The sequence below is a fragment of the Leptodactylus fuscus genome, chromosome 3 (genome assembly GCF_031893055.1).
Source record: "Leptodactylus fuscus isolate aLepFus1 chromosome 3, aLepFus1.hap2, whole genome shotgun sequence".
Classification (NCBI taxonomy): Eukaryota; Metazoa; Chordata; class Amphibia; order Anura; family Leptodactylidae; genus Leptodactylus; species Leptodactylus fuscus.
Window position 1 is genome coordinate 119,351,186 of NC_134267.1, and position 25,725 is coordinate 119,376,910.

At 40.7% G+C, this 25,725-nt stretch overlaps 1 protein-coding gene across 1 annotated transcript in view; it reads left to right on the top strand.

Moving 5' to 3' along the window:
* Nucleotides 1-24,756, top strand: part of MDN1 (midasin AAA ATPase 1) — a 146,965-nt gene extending 122,209 nt beyond the window's left edge. Inside the window, exons 81-102 of the mRNA XM_075268181.1 lie at nt 1,070-1,216; nt 2,243-2,409; nt 2,527-2,688; nt 3,757-3,894; nt 3,995-4,133; nt 4,345-4,517; nt 6,648-6,791; nt 7,212-7,362; nt 8,731-9,017; nt 9,668-9,823; nt 14,692-14,793; nt 15,466-15,670; nt 18,199-18,372; nt 18,515-18,675; nt 18,979-19,062; nt 19,471-19,586; nt 19,822-19,996; nt 20,072-20,145; nt 20,502-20,616; nt 20,709-20,772; nt 23,072-23,214; nt 23,949-24,756. Of these exons, the coding sequence (XP_075124282.1) occupies nt 1,070-1,216; nt 2,243-2,409; nt 2,527-2,688; nt 3,757-3,894; nt 3,995-4,133; nt 4,345-4,517; nt 6,648-6,791; nt 7,212-7,362; nt 8,731-9,017; nt 9,668-9,823; nt 14,692-14,793; nt 15,466-15,670; nt 18,199-18,372; nt 18,515-18,675; nt 18,979-19,062; nt 19,471-19,586; nt 19,822-19,996; nt 20,072-20,145; nt 20,502-20,616; nt 20,709-20,772; nt 23,072-23,214; nt 23,949-24,137 (3,266 nt within the window). The 3' untranslated portion in view covers nt 24,138-24,756. The remainder of the gene's footprint in view (nt 1-1,069; nt 1,217-2,242; nt 2,410-2,526; nt 2,689-3,756; nt 3,895-3,994; nt 4,134-4,344; nt 4,518-6,647; nt 6,792-7,211; nt 7,363-8,730; nt 9,018-9,667; nt 9,824-14,691; nt 14,794-15,465; nt 15,671-18,198; nt 18,373-18,514; nt 18,676-18,978; nt 19,063-19,470; nt 19,587-19,821; nt 19,997-20,071; nt 20,146-20,501; nt 20,617-20,708; nt 20,773-23,071; nt 23,215-23,948) is intronic.
* Nucleotides 24,757-25,725: the final 969 nt, after the last annotated feature.

Here is a 25,725-nt window from a genome sequence, read left to right on the forward strand (position 1 = left end):
TTGATCTACCTAAATAAAATAAATCGAAAGGTACAAAGTCCCTGATTGGTTTAGATTTCTATTCTAGCACACTGGGATGTACCTGATTTAACAAAAGCCTAGACCCTCTTACTATCTCTGGGGCACCTTGTGCCCACCAGGGCCTTTATTGAAAGGAGTCTGTCACCCAAGTTGAAACATATTCAACCAGCACAACAGGGAAGTTAGGCTCATTTAGATGTAACTCTCCCCCCCCCATGAAATTGTGCCTCTGCAAAGATAATCATTTATTTTACAATATACAAATGAGCAATCTAAAGCACTAGGAGCAGCTCCAAACTGCTATGCCCCACACGGCTCTAATACGCCCTCCTCCATTCTATGAGTGACAGCCCTGGTGACCTTTTAGCATATCACTCTGGCCCTGTCACTCAAAGAAGGGAGGGGAGAAGAAGGGGGTTTCTGTGCAGTGTGGGGTGATCAGTTTGGAGCAACAGAGCTATCCTCAGTTCTCCAGACTGCTAATTTGCATATTTTTAAATTAATCTATCTGCAACTGAGGCATGGATTTTCATGGGAATATGTTACTTCACCCTGTTGACAGACTCTCATTAAAACTGGTGTGGGTAACGCCAGTCTTAATAAATTCCCCCCATTATTCTTCAATTGCAGATCATGGGAGTTGAAATGGTACATCTGATCTTTTTCTACGTATGCTATTCAAACCAAAACAATGAGCATACAGTCTTAGGACCCCTGCAGGCAACCGTGGCGTGGTTCAGTGCGCTATCAGGCTTTTTCCCAGATGGCACACTGACTCATTAATTTCTGTCGGCTCACGCACATTACCGTGGATTACACTGTCCTGTGCGCGGGCCGAAAGTCCAGGCTGCAAAACTCAGAACAGTTCCTATTGTGGCCGTGCTTCCACGGCTCCTATTCATTGATGACAATCACAGCTGGCGGCTAGCACACGGTCATGTGCAACTGGCCTTAGTAAAACTATTGATTTTATACTTCATGTTTCTTTGCTATTGTGGTGTAATATCATGTGGTTTGCCAATAATTGCTTGTTTGTGATTCTCAAAAGGGAACCAAGAGTCAGATGAAAAGTATGTGAAAGATTTCTCAGATCACGTGGAAGCTGCCATCAAGAATATCTTATGTGCCATTCAAAAACTTGTAGAAAAGAATGAGCAGAAGAAAACAAGTGAACCCGTGGAAACTGAGGAAGAAGGTAAAATCTTAGGTTTAAAGGGGCTCTATCAGCAAAATCATGCTGATAGAGCCCCACATATGCGTGCATAGCCTTTAAAAAGGCTATTCAGGCACTGTAAAAGTTAAATTAAACTACCCCGCCGTTTTAAAATAATAACTTAAAAAAGAATGTTCTCTACTTACGGAACGTGCACCCTGGGCGGGCATTCAGGGTGCGCCGTCTTCTTCTTCCTCGCCTCTTCTTCCTCTGATGTCTTCGGGTCCCGTCCTCCTCCGGCGCTTGCTCGCGGACACTGATAAAAAAAAATAGCCCGGACGCATGCGCAGTAGCACGCGGTTTCTACTACGGCTACTGCGCATGCACCCGGGCTATTTTTTTTTTTTATCAGTGTCCGCGAGCAAGCGCCGGAGGAGGACAGGACCCGAAGACGTCAGAGGAAGAAGAGGCGGGGAAGAAGATGAAGACACACCCAGAATGCCCGCCCAGGGTGCACGTTCCGTAAGTAGAGAACATTCTTTTTTAAGTTATTTTCAAACGGGGGGGTAGTTTAATATAACATTTACGGTGCCTGAATAGCCTTTTTAAAGGCTATGCACGCATATGTGGGGCTCTATCAGCATGATTTTGCTGATAGAGCCCCTTTAAACTGGTGTAACATACAACAGCCATGAGGTCGCATAGAGAATAGAAGCTCATCTAGTATGTTTATTATTTTGCTGCAAACAATGTAGTAATACATTTGGCACCTATAACACCACATCCTGAAATTATTTCCAACTGTTACATGGGAAATTGACCTTTCATTATATTTCATAGTCAATGGAAACATGGTTGCTCTTTTTTATGTCCATCAATTGTGGTGTTCCAAGAAACTTGTAATCCTAAATGTACAGCTGTAGAATCTTTAAATACATGTACGTGCTTCAGATTGTAGTCTTATTAGGGTGTTTTTTCCTCAGAGCCCCTGCACTAGATGAGTGGAGCTGTTTGCCATTGTCTGTTTCAAGTCGTGTAACTATTTTTATATATTTTTTTTTATTAAAGATCATACAGAGGATAGCCTTCGTGAAGGCCTCATTACTAAATTGCTAACTGAAGATCTTGCTCAAGATTTGAAGGCTTTAGATGTGCAGACTATAATTTCTGCCGTTTCAGAGCTGCTTGAACGGCTTAAAAGTTATGGCGAAGACTGCATAAAGGACAAGCACATGGTAGGTTTGCTTCCGGTACAGTTGTTTTCAAAGACATATTGCTACATACTCTGATAAAATGGTTGTTTCTTGATAATATCACATGATATTTGGTAACACATTTTCTCTGTTTTTCAGTTTTTCAATCAGTGCTGTGGCTTGCTTGTCCGACTCTTACCAATGTTGTCTTCATATTCTGACATTCTCCTGTTTTACCTCACTGTGTCATTGGCAACACACAGGGCAACGGGTAAACTGCTCTCAATCCTGACTTACATATTTACAGAACTTGCTCAGAAGGTAAGCACTTTCATTTGGCTCCAGACACACTGAGGAGATGGGGTGAATGAGTTGGTGGATAGGAAAATGCTGTAAAGCATATAACTAAATGCTGTTCACAGAGCATTGGAGTCTCTTAGGCAAAGTGGGAACTCCCATAGTCAGGTACAGAACACAGAAAATAAAAACAAATTACAAAACTGTGATATATATTACTGTATGTGGTTTTAATAGATTTAAAAAGATGCTATCTCTAAAGGGATTCTTATCACCTTTAGAGATGAGCGAACACTGTTCGGAACAGCCGTTCCGAACAGCACACTCCCATAGAAATGAATAGACGTAGCCGGCACGCGGGGGGTTAAGCGACCAGCCGCCGGCAAACCGTACGTGCCAGCTGCTTCCATTCATTTCTATGGGAGCGTGCTGTTTGGAACGGCTGATCCGAACAGTGTTCGCTCATCTCTAATCACCTTCTAAATTACGTAATTGGTAAATAACATAATGGCAGGTTTTGCTTTGATTAAGATCTTGCTTGTTTTCTCCTGCTTTCTGATTCATAAAGAGGACTCCTGAGCATTGTCAAAATATAGTGCATGCAATTGCCCATTTGCAGTTGCATAATGATGTAACACAAGTGAATATATAAGTAAAATCTACAGACTGAGAAATTAGTGTCCACTTTGTCACTGTAAATCTGTAATCTGCACATGAGGAGAGTAGAAGGGGAAAAACTGCAGATATATTTCTATCACCGAAATACTTACGTTTTAGAGTCGATTTTCAATCAAACTATACAAATGGTATTCAGTAGCTGATGTTGTAAGCAGTCTACTGTCAATTTCATTGCTGAGAAATTACCCTGGATTGTGTAAGAAAGCCAGTCTGCATGTAAATAACTACTACAAAGACATGGTTACAATGTAAATGTCATGATATTGCCTTGGCAGAATTGTCTTGCAGGTTGATTCTAGTTCACTCTTCCACCATAGTCTGCACCTTGTTATGGTTTATAGCATATGCTGTTTAGAAATGTGCCCAAATCTTTCTGAAAGTCATTTATTATAAATTTCAATTGCAATCTTCTAGGGATTCTGCCTCCCTAAAGAACTGATGGAGGATCCTGCTGGTGAAGGAGCTACCGAATTCCATGATTATGAGGGGGGTGGTATAGGAGAAGGAGAGGGCATGAAGGATGTGAGTGATAAAATTGAAAATGAAGACCAGGTATGACTATTCTATTATGTATTTACATATTTGTTGCATGTTTCTTTGAGCCGTATTTAATGAGCGTGCCCTATTCAATCTGTTCTGGTACATTTTTAAGGTTGAAGACACCTTCAAAAAGGGTCAAGAAAAAGAAGAGAATACCGATGACCAGCCTGATGTGAAAGATGAAGATAACGCCATTGAAATGTCTGATGATTTTGAAGGGAAAATGCATGATGGAGAGAAAGAAAAGCAAGGTATGTACTCCTTATCCCGTTATTGTAAAACTACTTCAAAGAGAAAGATGCTGAGGCTCTTATTGATGGAGCTTAATAGTGACTGTAAAGACAAAGCAGCCCTTCACATATCCAAGACTTGTGTACACAGATCCATAAGCAGCAGGGTGTGTTGAGACAGACCGTCATATCATACAGTATAAATGTTTATTTATTTTATTGAACAAAAAAGATGAAGATGATAAATCCGCCAGTGAGGAAGATGACCTTGACAAACAAATGGGAGATCTTGGTGATGGTGATGCCGACCAACTGGACGAACGTCTTTGGGGAGATGAGGATGAGGAGGAGGATGATGATGGTGACGGTGATAAAGCAGAAGAGACTGGACCAGGAATGGATATGGTGAGTGTGCTGTTTAAGTGATTGTCCAATATCTGAAGGTGATTGATACTGATGATCTATCCACAGAATAAGTCATCAGGATTAAAGCAGTTGCGGTACCAGCCCCTGACCTTGTACCAATCAGCTGATGCAGCCACTTGAATCTGTATATAACCACTTCAGGAACACAATACACTTATGTACGTCCCTCACTAAGAGGCTTTCAACCTTTGTGTGGCATTTAGCCCCAGAGCTCCATAGCCACAGGGTATTTGCTGTTTTATACAGCAGAGACATGACAGCAGGGTCCATGATCTGAAGAACACAATTGACCACTAAAATGCAGTGGTCAAATGCAATTATGGCATCTGAGTTGTTGTTTTCACTGTTTGGCTAGGGAACAGCTCTATGAAAAATCGTTAGAGCCATTCCATTGCTATGGCAGTCAGCAGCCTTCTGATGCCTCCCAGGTCTGCCAATGCGGTATTACTCCTCAGACCTACCTGTGGCAGGGCCCAATGTTGACACAATGATTTTACTATAGATTGCCAAAATCTAGAGACTCCAAATAAGATATATATATTTGTTATTGCCTTAATCTTAACAACCCTCAGAATATAGATAATGTCTAGAGATGAGCGAGTACTGTTCGGATCAGCCGATCCGAACAGCACGCTCCTGGTATTTCCGCTTTGACGGAACCCCCCGTGTGCCGGCTGCGTCCATTCATTTCTATGTGAGCGTGCTGTTCCGAACAGTACTCGCTCATCTCTTATAATGTCATTTTGCCTGCACAGTGAAAGTCATAGTAAAAGACCCATATAAAAATAGTATACAGCTAAAGCCCCACGTTACAGAAAGACTGCTTTTATTGTTGCAAGGGTTTTTTTTTGTTTTTGTTTTTTTTGGGGGGGGGGGCAAATCCAGGTGTGAATTGAGCAAAAGGTAGAAGTATAAGTAGTTCTTATATATTTCCAACTTTTTTTGCAGCCATTCTTGGCTTTGGCTCAAAAAAAAAAAAAAAAAAAGCAACAAAATCTGCAAAAAAATAAACTGTTTCCGTAACATGGGGCCTGAATGTTTTTTTTTTTCTCCTAATTCCCCCCTCCCCGGTCAAAAAAAATGATATATGTATTTTATTTTTTTGCTGCTTCTAAGTTCATTGATTGTATTTCATAATGGTACTATTTAATCCAATCTGTCACGCTAAAAAGCTCTGTGAAGGGAAAAATAAATATAGATTAAAAATGAAAATCAAACAAGGCAGGGACTGAAAATGTACATACAATATTTATATAACGTTGTATTCTCAAGATGCTGTCAATGAATGAGAACAATCTAGTTTACACTTATTGTCAGCAAACCCATACAGAGCCAGCCTTGCTTTTAGCTGCAAAGTGTATAAAGTTGAATGTAGTCAAGGCATTGCTCTGCAAGCTTATCATACATCTACAGCATCTAGTCTGGAGTGTACGTGATTTACCTCACAGTGCATTGTTCCGCAGAATAATATCATATCCACTTCTCAGCTGTGAGCAGCACTAAATATCAAATAAATATCTTGAAGATGGGAATCTCAAAGAAAAAACACTGAGCAAACCCGTAGTGTAGTATTTCGGATGTTGTTCAGTTGGAAAGAAATAGGAAAAGAGCTCACCTCCGGAGTTGTGAAACAAGGTCACAACTCCGTAATAGTAAGATGATTCGTAGTTGAAGGGTTCCTCCTTGGGGTAATTAAAGCTGCAGCACTCCTGAGCACTTCAGCCCAGTGGATAAGAACTGATGCACCTGAAGAAGAGCGGAGTGTACGCCCGAAACGCGTAGTGTGTGATTAAAAGGGGAGCGCAGTTCCTTTTGATACTGGATGTTATAGCATCTGTATTCTGGTCCTTTCTGAAGTCGTTCTTGAAGATGGGGAGGGATTGAACTACAAATTGTTAGAAAGTTATTTATCTTTTAACATATATTTTGCTCATGGCTAATGAAAAGTTTTAGCCTTTGCTCATGTTACTTTTGCTGTCTCTGTTTCTACCACCCATCATAAAGTTTGTCGTAAGTGATGGGACAAAATCGCACAGCATGCTGCATTAGTCTTCCCATCAAAATGGTATTAGGTGTACTTACACAAGTTTTACTGTTTATTGTTTTAAGGGTGAATCTGAGCTGGTTGCCAAGGATGACAACCAGAATGTTGGAGACCAAAAACAAGATAAGAAACAGGAACCAAACGATGAAACACATGAGGAACAAGGGGAGGAAAATCGTAAAGACAAAATTCATGAGCAAATGGATGAGGTAATTGTGAATTTATGTAAACCTATCCTGTTTAATGGAAGCCGCCAGCAAACCTCTTTTCAGATGCTTTTTTAGCCATCAATCCGCATCATGTACCCAGTAAGCAATACCCCACTGTGATGACTTTGGGAAAAATTTGTCATTTTACATTGAACCAAGTAGCCAGTGGTGGAATAGTTTGTCCATGGGCTGCTTACCTTTATTACAGGAATTGCTGATGTTTTTATTGAGCAATGCTTTGGGTAGGACATTTATTCAGGAGTTACATGTAATAGTTTGTTAAAGGTGGAAGGAGAGCCTACTGGTGGGGTAACCTCTCAAATTGCTTTAGGTTCCTTTAGATATATGTACCCTACATCTTTCCATAGCTATTCTCTAGGAAACCGTTTTAATTATTGATTTTCTATGTTCACATTTCAGCGTGAATATGATGAGAATGAAACTGATCCTTACCATGGTAAACAAGATGTTAATCCAGAGCCAGAAGCTCTTGAACTTCCTGATGATCTAAATCTAGAATCTGATGAGGCCAAAGCCAGTGGAGATGAAAAGGATGAGGAAAATGGTGAAGGTAATAACTGAATTTTATATGAATGTCTGACTTTCACAACCATGCCACAGTTGTTTGAGACGTATAGTTGATACTGTGTACTCATGAGTGTACACGCCATAGAGGTGGATACCCATGGTCCTTATAGATATTATACAATTATGACCCATAGTGTACTACACTTGACAAATAATATATGAATGGAGGAATTGACTACACATATGCTGAAACATGGTGTGTTTTATGGCACCCAGAGAGTTTAATTGTGGTCTCATCTGCTCAGGCTTATATTCTTCCATTATTTCACAGGCTTGTCTAAATGTTGTTGAGCAAACTTTGCATGCACTTGAACATGTTTTTTTCAGCAATGGAGTCTTACGTGGTGATCATGCATATAGGCCATGGAGGTATAGCACATTACTTATTGTTTTCCAGGTCTTTCTGTAGCTCTCCACAGGTGGTCCTTGGCTCTTTGACAACTCTTCTGATACTTCTTTTCCCTCCTATGTCTGAAATTTTGTGGGTGGCAAGTAGTTACGGACGGTTTATGGTTAAATGATTTTCTTTCTACTTCCAGATTGTGGCCCTAACAGCGCCCACTGGGGCCTTCAATAGTTTAGAAATTCTTCTGCAGCCAATGCCATCCATGCTTTGTAACAATAAGGTTGCAAAGGTCTTGAGACAAGCTCTCTGGTTTTACCCATCATGTGATGCTTCTTGTGGTGCACCTTAGTAATGAGACACCTTTTTATAGGTCATCAGTTGATCCAGCTGATATTTGTCACTAAGTGGCAGGATTGCTTTCTGAATTCTGTTATATTTCAGCTGGTGTCATGACTTCCCATGGCTTTTTGCACTTTTCCAGTTTCATTTCTCATAACCTATGGACAGCTATCCTTTGATTTCTTTGCCTGTGAGGATTGGATGCATTGATACCGACATCTGGTGAGGATTTCTCCTCAGTAAGCACCTTCAGAAAGATATTTACTTAAAGAGGACCTTTCATGGATTTGGGCACATGCGGTGTTATATGCCGCTAGAAAGCCGACAGTGCGCTGAATTCAGTGCACTGTCGGCTTTCTCGATCTGTGCCCCGGGTAAAGAGCTAGTGGTCCCGGTACCATAGCTCTTCATCGTCAGAAGGGCATTTCTGACACTCTGTCAGGAGCAGCCTTCTGCATAGCAGCGCCTATAGCGCTGTGCTGTGTGAGTACTGTGAGCAGAGGGAGGGGGCGTTCCTCCCTGCTCACCCAGTACAGCTTTTTATTCACTTAGGATCTACTGTTGAATGGCCCTTTTTTGACGTCGCCACTGTAAATATTGCTTACACATTACAAGTATCAGTTTGTAAATCCATCTGTTAGAGCTCTTTGTTATGTATTGTTGCAGAACAAAATCCCTTTGATATAGAAGAGAAGCCAATGGATGTCCAAGAAGCAAGTACAGATCAAGAAGAGAATGAGGAGTTAAAACCAGATACAGAGACCCAAGATATGAATGAATCAGGCAAAGAGGAACAGGACATGGAGGAGCAGAAGGAGGAAGACTCAAAAGACGCACAGGAAGAGCTTCCAGAAGATGAGGATAATGCAACAGAAATTGCAAAGGAGGAGGAAAAGCAAGAACCAGAAAAAGATGAAAATGGATTGCCAACAGACACTGGACTCCAGCCTCAGGTAAAACTTCAGCTCATTTCTGGGAGTCATTCTTAGCTTTATGCATACATACATACATACCTATATGCATTTATTGTGCTATGGGTATGGGCTAATCTTCTGTAAAACTGAGTACTCACTTATGGTGAATAAAATGATGGAAGAAAATCTAATTCTAGTTTTTACTTTACTTGGAATATGGGTTAATGAATATAAAAAGCAAACTGTGCATAGTCTCTACTAGTGATACATTTGTTGGAGTAAAATAATAACTGTAATACAACCAAGGTGTTTTTTTTCTCCCCTTGCTAGTGAATTACTTATCATTTTATCACCATATGCAATGACTTGAACCATTAGTAATGTGGCCTTTGACTGTTTCTGCAATGCATACCATTTCTTCAGTATCAGCAGCGCTAGGTCCCTGACATTATACCCAAAAAGGAATCTTTGAATGAACCAAATATTACCAGTTATTAATCATTTTACAAATGATCCCGTTGCAGCAATATTTGCAATAGGAAAGGAGATATGCAACCAATTAGTACACATTATGCATAAAAAACAAAGCATGTATTCTACATGCTAAATATATGGGTGCGATAATGTGGAATGCCAATTTTCTTTCAAGCAGCTTGGCATCATACTGACATTTTAATGTTTTCAATCAGAATGATGAGAAAGAAAAAATTGAAGATGAAGAGGTCCCTGACTCAGCTCAGAGAATGGAACATGAGACTTGTGGGCAGACTGCAGAAGACAACTTACAGAGTGACAGCGCTGCTGAGGTGGCTGGTGCAGCTTCAGAAAAGGATGAGGCCAAAGAGGTGACTTATAGAATATGTTCATGAAAGGTTTCATGAGATATTTAGCATCACGCTATTACTTGGACCTGGTGAATCTTAACAGGACAGAGTCCTGCCTACTGTGTGTGTGTGTGTGTGTGTGTGTGTGTGTGTGTATAAATTCTTCTCAGTAGTTGATACCTTTTTAATGGCTAATTCATATCTGCTATTGAACCCACCTCTGCTTGCTGTCTGAATTCTCCCTTCGATCATCTGCTGTAATATTCAATGGTATATAATCTGCTATTGAACCCACCTCTGCTTGCTGTCTGAATTCTCCCTTCGATCATCTGCTGTAATATTCAATGGTATATAATCTGCTATTGAACCCACCTCTGCTTGCTGTCTGAATTCTCCCTTCGATCATCTGCTGTAATATTCAATGGTATATAATCTGCTATTGAACCCACCTCTGCTTGCTGTCTGAATTCTCCCTTCGATCATCTGCTGTAATATTCAATGGTATATAATCCTGTATTTCACCTCTGTATTTCACCTCTGCATGATTACTGAACTATATCCTAGCATTTCATCCAGGCTGTATATTTTTTGCACTTCCATGTCTTCTTATCTGCACTAGTGTCAGTCTTTTGATCTTCACTGATTTTATTGGTGTTTCTGGCCAAGTGTTTACTTGGATCCACACTGCCAGTCTCCTCATGTGTCACAGTTTGTAGATTAATTAGTTAACGACTTAAATTAGTGCTAGTCTGAAGCTGTGCTTTCCTATATAAGTAGATATAGCTTATGGGGTGCATCTCATATGCGGGGGCATCTCATCTGCAGCATGCATCTTAACCAAATTGCATCTTAACCGAAGTGCAGATTAACCAAAGTGCACTTATACATGGCACTTAAGCAGGGCACGGAACAGGCTAACCATGGCAGAACACCAGGTAAATTTCAACCTAAAACAACAAGTTTTACCTCATGGTATCCTGTAGCTGCACTGTCTCTTACTATCTTAGCCATTGTCTTCCTGCAGATCTCTCCTCCATCTCTACCACCAGTACACACCATCCATATCAGTCCCTCTTTTCTTCCTTCTCCCATGTACAGCTCTCACACACTTTTCACACTCTTTAATCATCCCTTTATTTCTTTTAGCAGTGACACCAAACAGAAGCGCCCACATAAATCCCTGAACCACCTTCTGTCTCTGTCCATGTTACTCCTCCTCGCTGCTGGGGACATCTCTCCTAACCCCGGCCCTCCTTCCTTCACTAATTCTTCTTCCTGCACACATAGAAGGCCTACAAACCTCATCAATATTTACCGTGTTCCTTCCCCTCATCTCTCCCCTGTCTCCTTTAACTGCTCTCTCTGGAACGCCCGCTCAGTGTGTAACAAACTAGAATACATTAATGACTTATTCCTTAGTAAATCCCTTGGCCTGCTCGCCTTTACTGAAACTTGGATCCAGCAGGCAGACACTGCCTCCCCTGCTGCTTTGTGTCATGGTGGCCTACAATTCGCACACACCTCTAGGCCTGATAATAGGCAGGGTGGTGGGGTAGGATTACTGCTGTCACCGCAGTGCATTTTTCAGTCCATTCCCCCGGTCCCCTCACTCACATTCTCCTCATTTGAAGTCCATGCTATCAGACTTTTCCGGCCACTCTCCTTACGTGTAGCTGTGATCTACCGCCCACCTGGCTCACCCTACCAATTTTTGGACCACTTTGCTTCTTGGCTTCCCCACTTTTTATCCAGTGACATTCCTACCCTCATCATGGGTGACTTTAACATCCCTATTGCCCCCCCTCACTCCCCGGCTGCCTCACAGTTTCTCTCATTAACCACTTCTCTTGGTCTCTCACAATGTTCTTCTTCCGCCACACATATAGACGGTAACACGATTGATATAGTCTTCCATCGACTCCTCACAGTCTCTAAATTTTCTAACTCTTCTCTGCCGCTTTCTGACCACAATCTTCTATCTCTCACCATCAGTGCTCTCTCCCCTTCACAAGACGCCCCTACCCATCACACATATAGGAACTTGCGTGCTATTGACACCCAGCACCTCTCAGATACTCTACAGTCCTCCCTGTCCCCCATCTCTTCAATCTCCTGTCCCAATCTGGCCACCAGTCACTATAATGATACCCTCAAAAATGCATTGGATGAGGTTGCTCCCCCCTCCACTCGTAAAGTCCCACATAGGAGGCATCAGCCCTGGCACACGCCACAGACACGATTTCTTCAGCGCTGCTCTAGGTGTGCCGAACGTCTATGGAGAAAATCACGCTCACCTGCAGATTTCCTCCACTTCAAGTTTATGCTTAAAACATATAGCTCTGCCCTTTACCTTGCCAAACAAGACTATTTCACCGCCCTCATCTCTTCTCTCTCCAGCAACCCTAAAAGGCTTTTTGAAACCTTTCACTCCTTACTCACACCCAAGGTGCAGACGCCATTCACAGACCTTAGTGCTGATGACCTGGCCATGTATTTCCATGATAAAATTGATAAGATCCGTCAGGAAATTACTGCCCAAGCCCCAGGTGGCATTGACTCCCACACCTACGATAGTACTGATCCCCTCACCAGCCGCACTTTAGACTGTCCATTCTCATCTTTTGAACCTGTCACAGAAGAGGAAGTTTCCCAGCTACTTTCTTCATCTCGCCCCACAACCTGCAGTAGTGACCCCTTCCCCTCACACCTTCTCCAATCTCTGTCCCCTGCTGTCACTACTTACCTTACTAAAATATTTAACCTCTCTCTCTCTTCTGGAATCTTCCCATCCTTCTTCAAGCATGCTGTTATAATCCCGCTACTGAAAAAACCCTCCCTGGACCCATCCTGTGCTGCTAACTATCGACCCGTCTCTAACCTCCCCTTCATCTCTAAACTTTTGGAACGCCTGGTTTATTCTCGGTTAATCCGTTATCTCTCTGCTAACTCTCTGCTTGACCCCTTACAATCTGGTTTCCGCGCTCTGCACTCTACTGAAACAGCTCTCACAAAAGTCTCTAATGATCTACTAAAGGCTAAATCCAATGGTGACTTCTCTCTTCTTATTCTTCTGGACCTCTCTGCAGCTTTTGACACTGTTGACCATCAACTTCTCCTCACTATGCTCCGCTCAGTTGGCCTCAATGACACTGCGCTCTCCTGGTTCTCCTCTTATCTCTCAGGCCGCACTTTCAGTGTATCATTTGCGGGCTCTGTTTCCTCTCCTCTTTCCCTTGCTGTTGGGGTTCCTCAGGGCTCGGTCCTCGGCCCCCTGCTCTTTTCTCTCTACACAGCCCCCATTGGACAAACCATCGCCAGATTTGACTTCAGGTACCATCTTTATGCTGATGACACCCAATTATACACATCTTCCCGTGACATCACCCCTGCACTCATACAGAACACCAGTGACTGTCTCTCTGCTGTCTCTAATATCATGTCCTCGCTCTATCTGAAACTAAATCTCTCTAAGACTGAACTACTACTGTTTCCACCATCTAACAGATCTGTCCCTGATATATCCATTGCAGTCTCAGGCCTTACTATAACTCCTAGGCAGCATGCCCGCTGCCTTGGGGTCATATTTGACGCAGACCTTTCCTTCACCCCTCATATTGAATCACTCGCACGTTCATGTCACCTCCACCTCAAAAACATCTCCAGAATACGCCCTTTCCTTACCAGAGATACACTAAAGACACTTATTGTCTCTCTGATTCATTCTCGCCTTGACTACTGTAATTCCTTACTAATCGGTCTTCCCCTCACTAAACTCTCCCCTCTACAATCTATTCTGAATGCAGCGGCCAGGCTCATCTATCAGGCTAGACGCTACAGCGATGCCTCCGGTCTGTGCCAGTCGCTACATTGGCTGCCTATTCATTATAGAATAAAATATAAAGTTATTACTCTCATCCACAAGGCTCTCCATAATGCCGCACCTCCCTACATTTCTTCCCTCATCTCTGTCTACCGCCCAACCCGTGCTCTCCGCTCACTCAATGACCTAACACTTACATCCTCTATTATCAGAACCTCCCATGCTCGTATACAAGACTTCTCCCGAGCTGCACCACTTCTCTGGAATGCTCTACCCCGGACAATCAGATTAACTCCCAACTTCTACAGTTTCAAACGCAAACTAAAGACGCATCTTTTCAGACAAGCCTATCACAATTCCTAATGCACAAAATTGTCTGAACACTGTATAAGCAATGCCGCCCCTGCTACCTCTTGTGTCACCCTCTCTACCTCATAGATTGTAAGCTCTTTTGAGCAGGGCCCTCAGTCCCATTGTGTGAAATGACGTTCTTTATGTATGTCTGTATCTGAACCCTATAAATTGTACAGCGCTGCGGAATATGTTGGCGCTATATAAATAAAATGTATTATTATTATTATTATTATTATTAATGATGACAAATGGCTAACGTTTCGGAACGCTAGGCTCCTTTCTCAAAGTAAATTTAAAAACATTTTTGAAGGATGCATATATATATATACAGAGCAGGCACAAAAGGTGTTAGAGTTCAGGAGGAAGGGGGGGGGGTTGTTAGTAATTGAACTCTAACACCTTTTGTGCCTGCTCTGTGTGTATATATGCATCCTTCAAAAATGTAACACGGTACAACAACGAACATTTTACTTTTACTAAATTCTTCTCCAAATTGTTTAAATGCCTATAGATCACAGAAATTGCATTCACTTCTTTGTTCCTCTGCCAAGGTAGCAAAAGTCACCTGACAGGTTTGCTTTAGCACCAAATGCTTTAACTGTGTATTGTTTTTATTTATATATATATATATATATATATATATATATATATATATATATATATATATATATATATATGTTATACATCTTCTTACAAAGCTATACTTCATCTCTAGGAACATGGTACAGGATCTTCAGATGCAAGTCAGTCTGAAGGGCATGAGTCAAAACTAATGGCTCGTATGACTTTAGAAAAGCAAAGCGTCCGTCCCACACAGGTAACCTGGCTTGTCTTTAGTATTATAAATGTAGCACCAATTGATGTTTGAATAATTTTATGTCCAGTATATTTTAACACCTAATTCATGTACAGCCTACGCATTTGTCTGGGACTTTGTTATTCTGTAGTCTGTAATTTCCTATATAGCATTAAGGATTTAAAGCCATCACCAGCCTTGTTGGATTGAGTTTGTTCCTAGACCACAAAACACCTTGCTTTGTCTAAAGGGAGAGGTGTTCACTGCTCAGTATAACTCAGGAATCTCTCCTACTAAATATCTGTAGGAGAACTAAAGTGTTCTTATACTTAAAGGTAGTTTGTTACTAAAATCCAGTATATGCAAATGAGCGCTTTGGAGCAACAAAAGTGTTGCTGTTGGTCCACATAGGTATTTGGCAATGCCCTCGTTCCTCCAAAGAGCTAATTTGAAAAAAATAAATAAAATTAAACTGAAATGTCTGTTATTATACAACTACAGAGACACCATTGCATTGAGAAGTTCTAAAACAAGTTTTATCATTTTTTTGTCTGAATTTGATGCATACAGGGACCAGTAGGTGACTATTCACAGCAGCTATTGATGGAAAACAATTTAGGCTACTTGTTTAGTTGTCAGTTTTTCAATATATAGTTATTGGTCTATGGCTACCTAACATATATTATTTGTTAGAGCATAAAGCGTAAACCAGGGCAGTCAGATGATGATCGCACTTTGGGGGATTACAAAGAACAGACCCACAAAAGACTTAAGACCATGGAATCCAGCAGTGAAATGGAAGATGACTATGAGAAGCAAAGCAAACAACAAGCACAAGAAGCCGATGCTTATGAACACATCAAGGAAGGAACAGAGTCTTATGATGCGCAGACATATGGTATTTAACAACTGTTATCAATTAATTTGTTGTATGCGAGTCTGACAATTGGCAATTTATTTTACTTTGCACATAGTCTAAACTGATAACTTTCCTAACACTCCTAATTTATTAATTCATTTTTCTGTTAAAGAATTAGGTGCATTTTGAGCGCCAGAAATGTAATTCTATGCCTGCTACATGGTGGTGTAAAGTTCAGCCATAATTAATGGTAGATTCTGATAAAATATCAGCAATTCTTCTATGCATGCCATGCCGCCTTTAAGCTTCTCTCCCATTCCTTTGCACAGCCACATTTTGGAAAATTGATTTGTTCAATTACGCCCCCTAGCCCCCTACAGAAGCCCACTTTTTCAGAAAAGTATTGTTTGTAACAGATTTCACAGATCTGTACGCAAAATTAGCCATATGCTAAAGCTAGTAACTTTTCATGTACATTAAAAAACAGAACTTGGTGTAAACTATGGTAAAGTCCCCCTATAGTTTTTGCAATATAAATTAATCTAGGGAGACAAATCCACCCTAGAGTGGATCTGTCAACAGCTTTTCATTGTTGAGCTTTCTTATCTTGTAGGTTTGGTCAGTGTACTTTTTTTCAGCAAAGAAGGCTCCAATTTATCAAATAAGCCCACTTCTTACTGGCTGGTATTGCAGCCTTGTTTTCTGACCCTGGCTGGGCCTTCCATGACCCAGAACGCAGTATTTACTAAAATCTCTAGCTTCTCCAGGGACTAGGCCCCAGGCTTCTAGCTCCATCCACCTTTTCCTTGTCTTTGGTCCCTGCCGCCATGTCCTCCCATGATGAGCTGCCCGCTACCTGGCCACTGCTGACACCGCCATGTTTTTTATGTTCGTCTGGAAACTGCAGCAGATTCCTGCACAAAGCTTTTTTTTTTTTTTTTTTTTTTTTTTTTTTTTTATAACCACTTCAGTACCGGGCCAATTTGTGGTCCAGGACCAGACACATTTTATGTTTATTATGTATGTGCGGTTTTGAGGTCTGTAAAATTTTTCTCGTATGTCTTAGTCAACTAATTTTTGCGTCTTTTTTCGGGGACACATAGGGCTTTATTTTTATGTTATTTTTATTTTCAAATGTGTTTTAATTTTTTTTATATCCAGGAAAAGATAAACAAAATAGGAGGGAAATTGTGTCTGGTTTTCAATTTATAATTTTTTTTTTATTTAATAACACAAAGTGTCACTGAAAAACTTTATAATATAGTTTTTCCTCTCCGTTACGGTAATTTTTATTTTGTATGGTGTTGTCGGGGGTGGGGCTATAACCTTTAATAACGGCGTTTTATTAGCGTATTATTTATTTATTTTTTTATTATTATTTTATTTACATTTTCTTAAAACTTTTTTATTATAATTTTATTTTTTTCCCAGATTGTGTCCCCATAAGGTGATAAGAGACCTTTGGGGACATCTGATCACTTTTGTTTTTGTACTTGAGGCTGATTTCTCCTATAACTGAGGCTGCTACATTTAATCTCAGTTACAGGAGAAATCCAACCTCTTGCACACTGCTACATGGTATACAGAGCTGATCTGAGTCCTGTAGGACCCAGAAGCTCTGGCAGGACACTGCTCCGGCAGATCACATGTCTGCCGGGTCAGGGGGCAGCTGATTTATGGCTGCGTCCATAGCTGTGTATACAGCGTCCATAGCTGTGTATACAGCACTCATTGAGCGCTGTATACACAGCGATCGAGATAGCAGAGCAGGTAATAAATCTGCCCTGCTATCTCTCTGGGAGCTCCGGCTGAAGTTACAGCCGGCTCCTAGTGAAAGCAGCTGAACGATCTTGTGCAGCTGCTGTGTTCTGGCTTGGACGTACAGGTACGTCCTGGCAGAACTAGACAACCACTATCTGGACGTTTATAGTCTATGGGCGGTCCGGAAGTGGTTAAATAATTATTTCCTCCTAGCTGATAAAATAAGCATCAGCCTACCATTGAAATAAATGGAGGTCGATTTTAGGTGGAATTTAGAGCTGGTTTTGAGGCACAGTCAACCTCAGTGAGCTCCAAATTCCTCCTTGTCAGCCATATCCTAACAGCTTATATGTGCAGGACATCCTGTAGCCAAAAGAAATTGCTCACTCATATCGAGTGTTTCCCAGGAATATTTCTGTCAGATTGAAACACATCCCTAACCTGCCCAATTGATAGATTTATGACCAATTGATTATTTATTGACCAGCTAGGATGCCATTTTAACAACTAATCAGCAACCTATCAGCAACATGGGCAAATGTACAGATACCATATGGAACTTGTGTACCTCTAAACCGAAATGTATCCCATCTTGTATCCCAGCTAGAGGAGGCCCATCAGGGTACCTGAGCCTCCTTTTGAATTGTACAGTATTCCCCAATAAACATCTTTTCTCTCTAAAATTCTAGTGGCTTACATATATCATCATTACATTCATACACCTATAACGTTTCATTGAATTCCTCCTCGTTGGTGTGTTGTTTTGTCAGTTAGTGAATGCATGTTCGTTCTTCTCTGCTCACCAGACACAGCTAGTAAAGAGCAAGAGAAAAGCATACAACCTCAGAAGGAGGACAAAGATGAGAGTGCTGCACCAGAAGATGTGGAAATGGAACCACAGGATGAGGAGCACCTTGAATCGGTCAACGTCGAGCAGCTAAAGCCGGAGCAATCAAAGTCAAGAGAATCCGTGTCACAAGGTGATTGTTCACAAGATTGTAATGCATCTGTTTTTTTTCCCTTTTATTGTGCTTTATTGTTGTATAGTACATTGGTTATTTTGACTGCTCATTACTTGTTCTGATTTACAAAGAATTGAAATGTATGACCTTTTTTGTACAGGACCGGTGGAACCTGAGCTAGATGTGCAAGGCGTCACTGCTGAAGATGACCTACAGATTAGAGATTCTGAACTCATGAATACTGATGTGACCAAACCTGAAAGAAGTTTAGAATCCACCATACATACAGTCTGGGATCTTTTAAGAGAGCAACCTGTTCAGGTATTGCCCCTCTCATTATCTACTGTATATTTTATTTTTATACGTTTAACCCCAAAGTCTCCAATTTATTTATCAAGTTGCTTCACTATTGTCAGGTATATAACTAACATTACTTAAATTCATCTAAAGATTTGCTTTGTGGTATTCTGTTATATTGTGGAACAGTTACAATATAATCTTCTGTGCATTCTCTTTTTGTGTTTGGTAGTACTTTTAGCTTTGTTTTTAAACTTTTTTTTTATACATATAATTTTTGGCGTGCAAATGAACAGGATTATTAAACTTGATGTTCTCTATTCTTAGTATTCTCCTGAAAATCTTGAAGAGCTTAGGAAAGAGCTTGAAAAGCAGCTTGAAGCATGGTATGCACACGGTGATGCTGAAGAGGTAGGTATTTTAACTACATGCTCCAGTCAGTCCTCACATCCATCCTTTGTCTGGACCTGGCTCTCTTTATACAGTCGGCACTTGATTTAGAGACGAGTTCCAAAAATCCATTTGATCTTAGTGGAATCTTTTTTGAATTATACCAACATTTTAGGAAAAATAGCACATCCTAGTATTATAAATTGATCTGTTTCTCTGCAAAATCTACAAAAATGAGTATGAAGTTCTTGGTATACATTTTGATTATTTTCTGCCAAATATCATAGCATGACTTTCCTCTGTTGTCATCCCATGTAACCCGTTTACAGCTTCATTCTAACCCTGACATAATTGTACATTATTTAACAATGGTGTGTTTTTAATCGTATGCAATACTAGTAGCCTTTTTTCTCTCTCTCTCTCTTTCAGGAGAAGTCCGCAGCTGAAATGTGGCAGAGTTATCTCCTTCTCACCGCTCCTCTATCCCAGCAGTTATGTGAACAGCTAAGGCTTATATTGGAGCCTACAAAAGCAGCAAAGCTCAAGTGAGTTTCAAGCTATATTTCAATACAAGATACTATTCATATTGTATTCTAGCTTAAGAGCGGTGATTTTAGCTGGTGCCCTCCTGAAAAATGTGTATTTTATATGACTCTTGCCAGTAGTCTGAAGGAAGAACGGTTTACTCTATAACACAAATATCTATTTGGTTACCGTTAAAAGGTGACCGTTTTCATTGCAACATATTTGTTCAATTTCCGTTTTCTTTCACTATTATAGAGGAGATTACAGAACTGGAAAGAGACTGAATATGCGAAAAGTGATTCCATACATAGCCAGCCAGTTCAGAAAAGACAAAATCTGGCTGCGCAGAACTAAGCCTAGCAAACGAGAATACCAGATCTGTTTAGCTATCGATGATTCTTCCAGTATGGTTGACAACCACTCCAAGCAGGTTAGCATTTCTCTGGCTATTTATTATCCATTAATGCTAGTCTTCTGATAAAATTAACTAGCATTTCTTTTTCAGCTTGCCTACGAGTCCCTGGCAGTGATAGGAAATGCTCTGACATTACTAGAAGTTGGACAGATTGCTGTGTACAGGTATATAAAACTCTTTCTGTTTATTCCAAGCCATATTATTAATTGTGTTATGAGTAGATACTGTTTTATGTCATACACAAGAGTAATGGCGATATTTTACTGCATCTGCCCTTGAAAAAGCAGGGTGGTCATCTGTTGTGTCTCCAAGAGATCTGTTCGCTTTATAGGCAGATGATCCAATGTACTGTATGACGCAATAATCTATCCTTTAGTTACTCTTGTTTGCGTTACTATAGTTCAGCTTACTCTCAATGATATGTGGACCATTCCAGAAATTTCTATGGGGCTGCATGAATTCTAGTAACACCTCTGTCTGCCAAGTATCTATAAGGTCACATGATCTATTTCTTCCTTAGTTTTGGAGAAAATGTCAAGCTTTTACATCCCTTCCATGAACAATTCAGCGAGCAGTCTGGGTCTAGAATACTCAGTCAATGCAAGTTTCAGCAGAAGAAGACACTTCTGGCCCAGGTAACTAGGAAAACTGCCTATCTAATCCATGATCCTACCTAATTATTTCCAAGTGTGATCTTTTTTATATATATATATTTTTTTCCCTCTAGTTTTTAGAATCTTGTGTGCCCATGTTTGCTTCAGCACAACAAATGCCTCAAAGCAGTAATCCAGGTGAGCAAAGATTTGTAACGTTCTGTACCTTATATGGCACCTGTGAGTGAACCAACAAACAATAGTGACTTAATAGTGGCTACCTGCTCTCTTTTTATGCCGGGTGTTGCATGTCCTAACTCCACACCAATGTCTTTCAGTAGTTTTGCAGTTTACTCTCCAGTTCTTGCATTCTGTCACTAAGGAGGTTGTAGGGGCGTAAAGGGCACGGCATAGCGCCCCCTTTCCTGGCCCCCACACAGAGTAATACCCCATTTACACACACTATAATCTTCCATACCAGCCTCCACACAGTTCCATCGCAGCCCCTCCACCCAGTATAATGTTCCACAGTGAACCCTCCACACAGTATAATGTCCTACAGCAACCCCTCCACACAATATAATATTCCATAACAGCCCCTCCACACAGCATAGTGGCCCCTCCACACAGTATTATATTTCATAGTGGCTCTTCCACACACAGTCCCATCGTTTCCCCAACTGTGTTCATTTCAACTTGTACCCCAAAAATTTCAGGTTCAACAGAACCTGAAATTTTGGGGGTACAACACCCACGATTATAAAACATTGGGGTCTTTTCAGACCCCAGAGTATAATTATTGGAGCCCCAGGGAAGGTGACAAAAAAAGAAAGAAAAAAAAAAGAGCTAGTGGTACTCACTTTTCCTGCTCTTGCGGGACTCCCTGCTGTTTTCGGCCCTCTTCAATGACGTTGCAATGCTGGCATGGCCATGTAACGTCTGTAACATCACTCTAGAAGCCCAAAGGCAAATCATTGTTTTTTTTATTTTCGCTTACCTTCTCTGTGCCTTCAATCATTATACTGTGGAGACCCCAGATTATAATAGCAGTATTTGTTGGGGTTCACCCAACAAATATTGTAGCCGCAGGCCCACAGCCTTACATACTGATGCCCGCTACTGCTCAATACGGCCTCTGCTTCCCTCCTTTTCCCCTTCAGGGGGCCCAGTAATGTGATATGGGATATCTAGGAAGGGGAAGCAGACCTGACAGTGAGCAGGGGATAAGTAAGGCCGTGTGCTCGCGGCAAGAGTATTTGGTGGGCGAACACCAACAAATATGGCTACTATTAAATAGGGCTATAAGTAAATCCTATAGATGTTACAGTAGAAAAATGCAGTTAAAAAATGGGGTGTACCTGTGTGTAGGGAAATAAAATTTTAAAAAAACTACATACACAAAAAAAGAAAAGAAAAAAATTTTTTGAGGGTGAACTCTACCTAATAAATAAATTCAAAAATTGCTTGTTGGTAGCACAACAATTAAAGATGGTGCTAAGGTGTGCAAAAAAAAAAACCTTATTTAAATTTGTCACTTATCAACAGTCCACAGCAATTTGCTAGAAATGCACCCAAGTTCAGTATTGATCATGCAATGGTTGGGAAGTCTGCAGCATGTTTTGAACCCTGTGCAAACATGTTCTGTAAAGTGTGAATGAGCTGGCAAGACTTTCAGCATCCTTGCTGCTGCATAAAATCCATCTAGTGTGAACACAGTGCCATTTTTCTCTTTAAAGGTCGTTTGTTAGCACAAAAAAACTGTATTAAACTAATGCTAGTACTTTCTACATTTTCTAACGATGTCTTTCTTCTTAAGCGTTACACTTCTATTTTCATGAAAATCGGCATTTTATTCTTATGCGGACTAGCTAAGAAGGGCTTTTGGGGTGTTTCTTCTGCTATGGCTTCACACTCTGCTTTAGATTTAAAAAAAAAAAAAATTTAGTGTCAAACAACATTTCGGGCTAGTTCGCCCGCCGCGACCATCGCTGTCGCGGCTTAACCCTCTGCTGTCGGCTCAAATGAATGAGCCGACATAGGAGGGAGCTGCCGGGGGCAGAAGCCGCGCAGCTGAGCCTGCGTGGCTTCCGCCTGAAGAAAGGACATGTCCTTTCTTTTCTCCGCTAGCGGCAGCCCTCTGCTAGCGGAGAAAAGAAGCCCGGCGGTCTCCATAGACCACCATTATAAGGGGAGGTTTTGGACGCGAAATCTGCTGTCAAAAACCTCCCCTTATACTCACGTGTGAACTAGCCCTTCCTAAATCCTGAAACATATATTTTTTTCAGCCTGCAAAAGTCTCTGTGTGAATATATCTTTATTACTCTGGCACCAATTTTATTGCCGACCAACTACTGGTGCTTGCAACCTCTTCTCTTTTTATTGCAGTCATTTTGCATAAAGAAATTTGGTGTTGGTTTCCACCTGCTCCCTCAGTGACCTCGCCATTTTCATGAACATATTATGTAAGATTTCTGATATATTTTATATTTTGTTTCAGAAACCGCTCAATTACTTATAATAGTATCTGATGGAAGAGGATTGTTTGTTGAGGGGAAGGATCGTGTCACAAGGGCGGTAAAGGCAGCTCGCAACGCTAACATATTTATTATTTTTATTATTTTGGACAACCCTACTTCCAAGGTAAATATTTTCTTATAGATTTAGACAATAATTCCATATTTTTTCCAGAGGACTACTTTGGATGTCGCTGTAAAAATACTGACTGTTAACAGATTATACTGAAGAATAGTCTTGAAATATATCTATAGAAATTGGAAAAAAGTGAAGAATACAATTCTATGTATTCTTTCTTCTAGGTGTTTATAGTTGACACATTACGTCAGTCAGTTAATTAATCTCTTCATGAACAGCCTGTTTCAAGCCTTAAGCACTTCCCATTCTCTGACATATTGTTAATGTTAGAAGTGGGTAGTGGTTAGGGCAAAATATCAGTATGACGACACTGACGCAGGAGCTGAGCTGGTACCATGAGCAGCCGGCATTAGCTGTAGGGGTCATGGTGTGAGGTAACTCTCATTACAGCCGTTTCGTCCCTTCGATGCAAGGCAAACATTCCAACTACTGTTTTTCCACAGTCTGATGTCTTCATAAAAGGCTGACAGCCACGGGTAGTCAGAAGCAGTAAAGATCCTCTAATTCAGGAAAACAGCTAGTGACTGAATTCCGGTGAAATTTAATATCTAACAAGCTATATATCTGTGACACTTGGCATTGCATTTAATTTGTTCTGGTCTGACATAATAGCAAAAACAAATAAAATAGAGTGGAAGTTATCCTTTAACTCTACCCATTGTTTGCTGACTTTTTATTGTATCATTTTTATTGTTCCTATTAACACTCGTTTATGTTTTTAGGATTCTATCTTGGATATTAAAGTGCCAATTTTCACTGACCCCAAAGAGATGCCAAAAATGATATCTTACATGGAACAATTTCCGTTTCCATTCTACATCATCCTTCGAGATGTGAACACTCTTCCAGAAACCCTGAGCGATGCCCTCAGGCAGTGGTTTGAGCTGGTGACTACCTCAGAACATGCGTAAACGTGTCTGGATACTTGCACAACAGCCTGTGCTCTCAAAGCAGCAGAATTATTGGGGGAAAATTCATGGAACTGTGTACAGCAGAAAAGAACGGCATGTCCTGCAGCTCAGGTCAAGTCATTTCAATGATGCAGGAAGCTATGCAATGTATCTCCTAAGTAGAAAGTGGCATACCTTCAAATATGTGATGGAACCGGTCAGCCATTCTTGTCTATAACAAATCGTTTATCATAAAACCAAGCACACTGCTTCTAGTGGTGCACAGCGGATGGACACATGGAGGGAAAGATTGTAAGGTTTATTATGTAGAAATGTAGGACTTGTTTGTATTTTTCCCAAGTAAAACAAATACAAAAATCCAAGGTTTTATTTTTGTAATAAACCAAAGTTCCCTTAAAAACCGTTTAATCTGAGAATCCAAACATTTATACTCGTGTTGTGGTCTTACTTGTTCTCCATACTCTGTATTGTAAATCACAACATTATACTGTGAAGCCTGCACATTTTGTACTATATTATTAGGACATACAAGTTATTTGTCTGTCACATGTGTCTATGATTTTTATTTTTTTTGTTACCCCATAGCTATGCAGCCTAATAAAGCTCATTCGTAACTGTATCATGCTGGTTTATGAAAGGAAAAGATAAATGTTAGATATTTTTTTTGCAGCCTATAGAAAATCTTTGGCTTTGTGTGAAGTCTTGTGTATTCTTCTGGTAAAGTAAATTCAGTGATAACCACTAACAAGGAAAAATTGGAAACTTGAACAGTAAGTTGTCTGGACCATGAATCATGTTTCATTTTTAGTATCATACATGGAACAGCCAGAATTATTATTAGGAAGCTGATTGGATCATAAACTCCAGTTTTCATTACATTTATAGCCAGCTCAGTAGACAAATATGGTGAATCAGTTGGGCCGTGCTCCTCTACAGACTGACTCTGACTCTAAAGACTTAAAGGGATTCTCCAGGATAAATCAATATTTTATAACTTATTAATTGTTACAAGTCCCCCAAGCCCCCCTCCAACGTTTTAATATATGCCTAGTGTGGGGTTTTTACCCCAAAACGTGCGTTGCGTGTTGTGACATCAATAAAGAAGATTACTGGTTCATTACTATCGCGTGAAGCGCAGACCTTCTTCATGATTCCTTGGTGAATTTTCCACGGTCTTTCTGGTTTATCCTGCAACGCCCTCGTGTGTATGGATCCTGCTGCTTCTGCCATCCAGAGAGTGGACCCTCTGTTGATTGGTTCTACCACTTATACAGTAGTTGTGAATTCCTCACAACCAGATAAGGTGAGAGTCTAATTTACTCCTACAACTATATTGGTTCTCTGAAGGTACTACACCATATGCAGCTTGGTGCTGTCTTTTTGTTTTTAAGCTATTTTGACTGAATCGACTCTTTTGGACCCAAGTCGTTGAGTACAGGACATCAGGGCCAAGTAGCTGCTTGACCGCAGGACGTCCCAGCACCTGTGAGCCGTACAAGGAAACTCTATTTTCCACATGTATATTTGTGTTTATGAACATTAATATGGATTTAATTAGGAACCGGGATTATAAACGTGATGATTTGAT